General features: G+C 45.3%; 1 protein-coding gene across 1 annotated transcript; it reads right to left on the minus strand.

Moving 5' to 3' along the window:
- Positions 1-374: 374 nt before the first annotated feature.
- LOC136546536 (protein MANNAN SYNTHESIS-RELATED 1-like) lies at positions 375-3,574 on the minus strand. Its single transcript, XM_066538520.1, has 6 exons — positions 3,267-3,574; positions 2,339-2,486; positions 2,179-2,246; positions 1,920-2,005; positions 1,155-1,737; positions 375-858 (listed from the first exon to the last, which is right to left on the minus strand). The coding sequence occupies exons 1-6, from the start codon at positions 3,369-3,371 to the stop codon at positions 583-585; spliced, it is 1,266 nt and encodes a 421-aa protein (XP_066394617.1). The 5' UTR covers positions 3,372-3,574; the 3' UTR covers positions 375-582.
- Positions 3,575-4,540: the final 966 nt, after the last annotated feature.

The raw sequence follows: 4,540 nt of genomic DNA on the forward strand, positions 1-4,540 counted from the left end.
TATTTATGAACCTATAGGATAAATTCTAAGTAAAAAGTAATTCTGAGCGTCAGCACCTAGCCTCCCAGTTCATTGTCAGAAAACCACTTCACAAAATGATTACATAATCACTTCATTTAAGAAAATCACTTCTCTGTGAAAAGAACGGTTTGACAGAGCTTCGATTCAGCTCAAAAGCTCTGCCAAGCAGGCCCTAAATCATGAAGCCCCGCCATCGAAATTTCGCCATCTACAATGTTGGATGGCAATTCGCAATACCACAGCAGAATCGCAAAAGCTCACGCACACTTATACACAGTTCCCATGGAGAATTCCAGAGCAATTACTACATCAACTGGTGAGCAGACAGAAGATGATGAGCGCAACAAGGTGCATGAAACAAACTCTTTTCACACGTTCCAAGTTTAATGTCCAAGTCCAAACAAGTAACCAACACACAACATATGCTAATATTCCTCAAAAACAAAACATTAACTAGTGTACATACAACATCATGTTAACGAGAGGTACTTGTATATGCACCCAGAGCATTGCCCTGCGGCTCACTTCAGCTGATCTTATTAATGGCAGTACAAAAGCATACTAGCAGTAGCATGAGTAGGCAAGGTGGTTCTTGTTGGAGACGTAGGTGGAGATGAAATCTGAAGCATGGGTTGAGGTGCTGGACTGAGAAGGCACAATGATCTGGGTACGGCCAGAGGCGATCCTCTTACCTGTGACATGCCCATAGAACAGGCCAGCGACAGCAGGGATGAACACGTCACTCTGTGAGCAGATCTCGAGGTCCAGAGCCCTTGCTAAGTCTGCATTGCTAGATTTCAGGAATTCACCTTTGTTCTCAGCTGGCATAATGTCATCCTGCAGAAACACAAAAGTGTACCACTTAATTTACCTAAAAAGCATGACTGTGTACATGAAGTCCAAAAAAAGGTGATGCACAAACTGGGTGTATCCCCTGAGCTCTATGTTTGTTTTCCTATGCAATATAAGACTAGCTTTTTATATCAGTTAGCATAAGACAGAATACTATTGACAGCTTTAATACCATGGCAAGGCAACATGAGATTATCTTTCAATGTTTAGCATTTAGGAAGAAATGCTTGGACAAAACAGAATATAATTGACACCTATTAGATGCGTAGTAAGTTCCTTGCCTTGGTATAAGTGTTTGGAAATTCTTCCTTCAGATCATTCAGGCCTTTGTGCCACCACGTCTCTGTCAAGTAGATGGTTGTATTAGCAGAGAAGCCAACATTCCTGAGGAAAGCCAGAACCTCTTCAGGGTTATAGCAGCCTTTTCTTCGAGCGCCTCTGGTTGTCTTGCAACTCTTCTTTTCCAGCAAGTCGGTCCGCAAATCGATTGCCAAGACCTTCCCATCTAATTTCTTGCTTAATTCTTGAAGCCTATCTAACATTTTTCTGGCCACTTCAGAATATTCATGCTTCAGTTCGAGGCCACTGAACATCGCAAGGCAAGCAGTTGCATCCAAGTCCTTGTTATTGGTCTCCTTTGGCCTTAAACTTACTGAAGAAAAAATGACCGCTAGTCTTAAGTACTTGTTTTTTTGGAAGATGGGCTGGATGGTGTCCGTGATGAAGCTTTCAGTCACACGGTTTGGTACTCTGATAACTGCTGGCTTCTTAGCACTCACTTCATCAGGTATTTCATCTATTATTTCGACAACACCATCCAGGCTCCTCACGAATTTATCCACATTGTACATGTCTTGGAATTTTCTGTAAACAAAACTTATGTCATTAGTTGAGATGAACAAGAATTGTGACAGCTATGAAAACAATTTTGAATTCCTAGAAGTTAAAGGCTCATACTGTATGGGCAAGAATTGCATCATTTATGTATTCACATCAGGGTTCATCTTAGGGAAATTGAAAATTGTCTTCTTGTCAAAGAAGCATACCGCTTATTTCCTAATTCATTTCCTCTAATGTCTGGGAGTACAAGTGTTGCACCTAGATACCTTGCAACAACCACAGCATCTGTGATCTGCAGATAAAATTGGGAAATGGTGTTCCAAGTATTCAGTCAAATAGAATATCAAGATGTGTAGCTTGGGAAATGGTGTTCCAAGTATTCAGTCAAATAGAATATCCAGATGTGTAGCTTGTTTTTTGCTTACACAATCAATTATGCCAAAAAGTTCAGAGTTACAGGCTCACCTGTGAGATGTGGTATTCAGGGCCCATAGTCAAGGAGAATGTAACAAAACCATTAGATGGCTGATTTTCTGCAGTAGTCAGTGGTATGAGTAACCACATTGTTCAGGTAAAGGTTCAGATATGAAGAACTTGTAAAATTTTAAAATATGGAATTACTTACTTGGACTTGGTTTGGTCCAGCAAGGTTTAACTTCCTCGATAGCGTCCATCAGGTCCTCCACTCCAGCCGTATCAACGCTGTTCATTTCAGCATTGTTGTCAAGCTTCACTGTGTTCGACTCCAAACCTGTTGCCTCCAAGCCCAGCTCCTGCAAACATGGATTTGGTTATGGCATGCCTGAATCAGTTGAAAAAACAAAACTTTGCAATAATCTGGATCCTTTCCAAGACTGCTTAATAATTCAGTGGTTTAACATACAAGATGCAGCCGGTTAGTTCAGGATACCAGTTTGTTTGTTCTTCTGATGGAGAGACTGAGGGAGCTATCTCAAATTTTAAGATGTGCTTGATGATAGTGATTGTTTGCAATAAAGAAATTTAAGAATAGTGACTCGCCCTTTTGCTTTATGATATTCCCCGGTTGGTGTTTTCTTCTCAAGGATGCGGGCCACCACCAGGCCTTTTTTCTGGGGAAGCTCATAATAATGTATAGTTTACAGATACCGAGCTTCTGATAGCTTTGACCACCTACCTAATATAACCATGGGGCAACGTGCTTATGGACTGGAATTGAATAATATAAACCCTAGCTAAGCCCCGAAACCAAAAGTCAAGGCCACACACCAGTGAAAGATCCGCCTTCAGCATTGGATCCCGAAATCGCTTGAGATCTGGCAAGAACTGGACTGAAATGGAAACACTGATCACACACTACACTCTGCGCAGACCGGCCAGGGCAAACACAGACCAACAACGGAACCAATCCCCCAATCTGAACCTCCGTCGCCCAAACAACACGGATTCGTCGAAACGAACGACTGATCCTCGGAGCACACAGATTTGCTACACGCCACCAAATCAAGAACTAACAAGCGGCCACCAGACCCAGGAAAGGAAAGCGATAGAGAAAGGGGAAGGGGGAAACAAACCTCGGTGACGGGGGAGAAGTGGTCGTGCTTGATCATGTTGCCGAGCATGACGAACATGGAGAGGGTGAGGAAGCCCGCCACCACCTGCCGCGGGTCGACCGCCATTGGTTCGGCCCTGCCCCAAGCCGACTGCCGACGCGAGAAGGAGACTGGAGAGAGTGTGGGGCGGAGAAGGACAGGGGGAGGGGTACTGCACTGGGGGAGATGGCAGATGACAGATGAAGCGGGGCGACCACCGACAGATGGAACAGGGATTGCGCGACTGTGACAGTGCGAGGCAAGCACGCTCCGCACGCGGGGGTGCCCGTTCGGCGCCCCACTGCCTCTTGTACTCGCGGTCGCGCGCTGGCTTTGGGTTCGGTTGGTTGGTGGCGGACTGGCGCCGGGTATCCCGGCGTCCCGACCGGCGTGGCAACGGCGGGGTGGCCGGGTGGGGGTTTTACAAAGGATTTTGTTATTCTGACAGCGGCGGCAGTCAGCCAGACACGTCACACAGCTGTGGCGTACTCGTATACTACTCCATCGGTACACAAAAATATCTAATTATTACGAAATTTGTGTAAGTCTAATTAGCTTAATTTGATTAAATTTATGGTCGGCAGTCTACCTAGGAGTATGCTCAAGGTAGTAGATTATCGACAGACAGGTGCGCAAGCTACGAATGAGATGGTGACGCAAGACAGACACGAGGTTTTATCCAGATTCGGCTGCCGTGAAGGCGTAATACTTACGTCCTGCGTCTGATTGTATTGCTGTGTGTAAATGAGATGATTTTTGAGAGAGGTCCCCTGCCCGTCTTATATAGTCTGGGGGGCAGGGTTACAGATCTGGAAACTAATCCCAACCAGTTACAATTGCCATAGGTGGCCGGATAATGATTCCTATTCTAACCGATCAGGATCTTGCTTGATCTCCAAGTCTGTCTTGATTCCTTGCGCGGGACTCCGAGCAGATTGACTGGGCCGCGCGTCGTCTTCTAGTGGGTCGGACCCCCTGGTCCGGGCCGGCCCAAACTAGCCGTAAGGGTATAGGGGTTAATACCCCTACAGCTAGTCCTCGAGCACCATGTATTATGTTGCGACACGCCGTTTGATCTTCTTTGGCTAATGCGGTCTGTCTTCATGTCATCTTCAACTGGTTGAAACATTGACCAAGCAAATGTGCCAGTATTCTGGTCAGCACAGAGAGCAGTAGACCACGATTATAGCTGAAGATTCCGGTTATCCGAAGAATGCATGGTGCTCTAAAGAAAAAAGAAAAAGATTTCTTTCCTG

The sequence above is a fragment of the Miscanthus floridulus genome, chromosome 3 (assembly GCF_019320115.1).
Source record: "Miscanthus floridulus cultivar M001 chromosome 3, ASM1932011v1, whole genome shotgun sequence".
NCBI lineage: Eukaryota > Viridiplantae > Streptophyta > Magnoliopsida > Poales > Poaceae > Miscanthus > Miscanthus floridulus.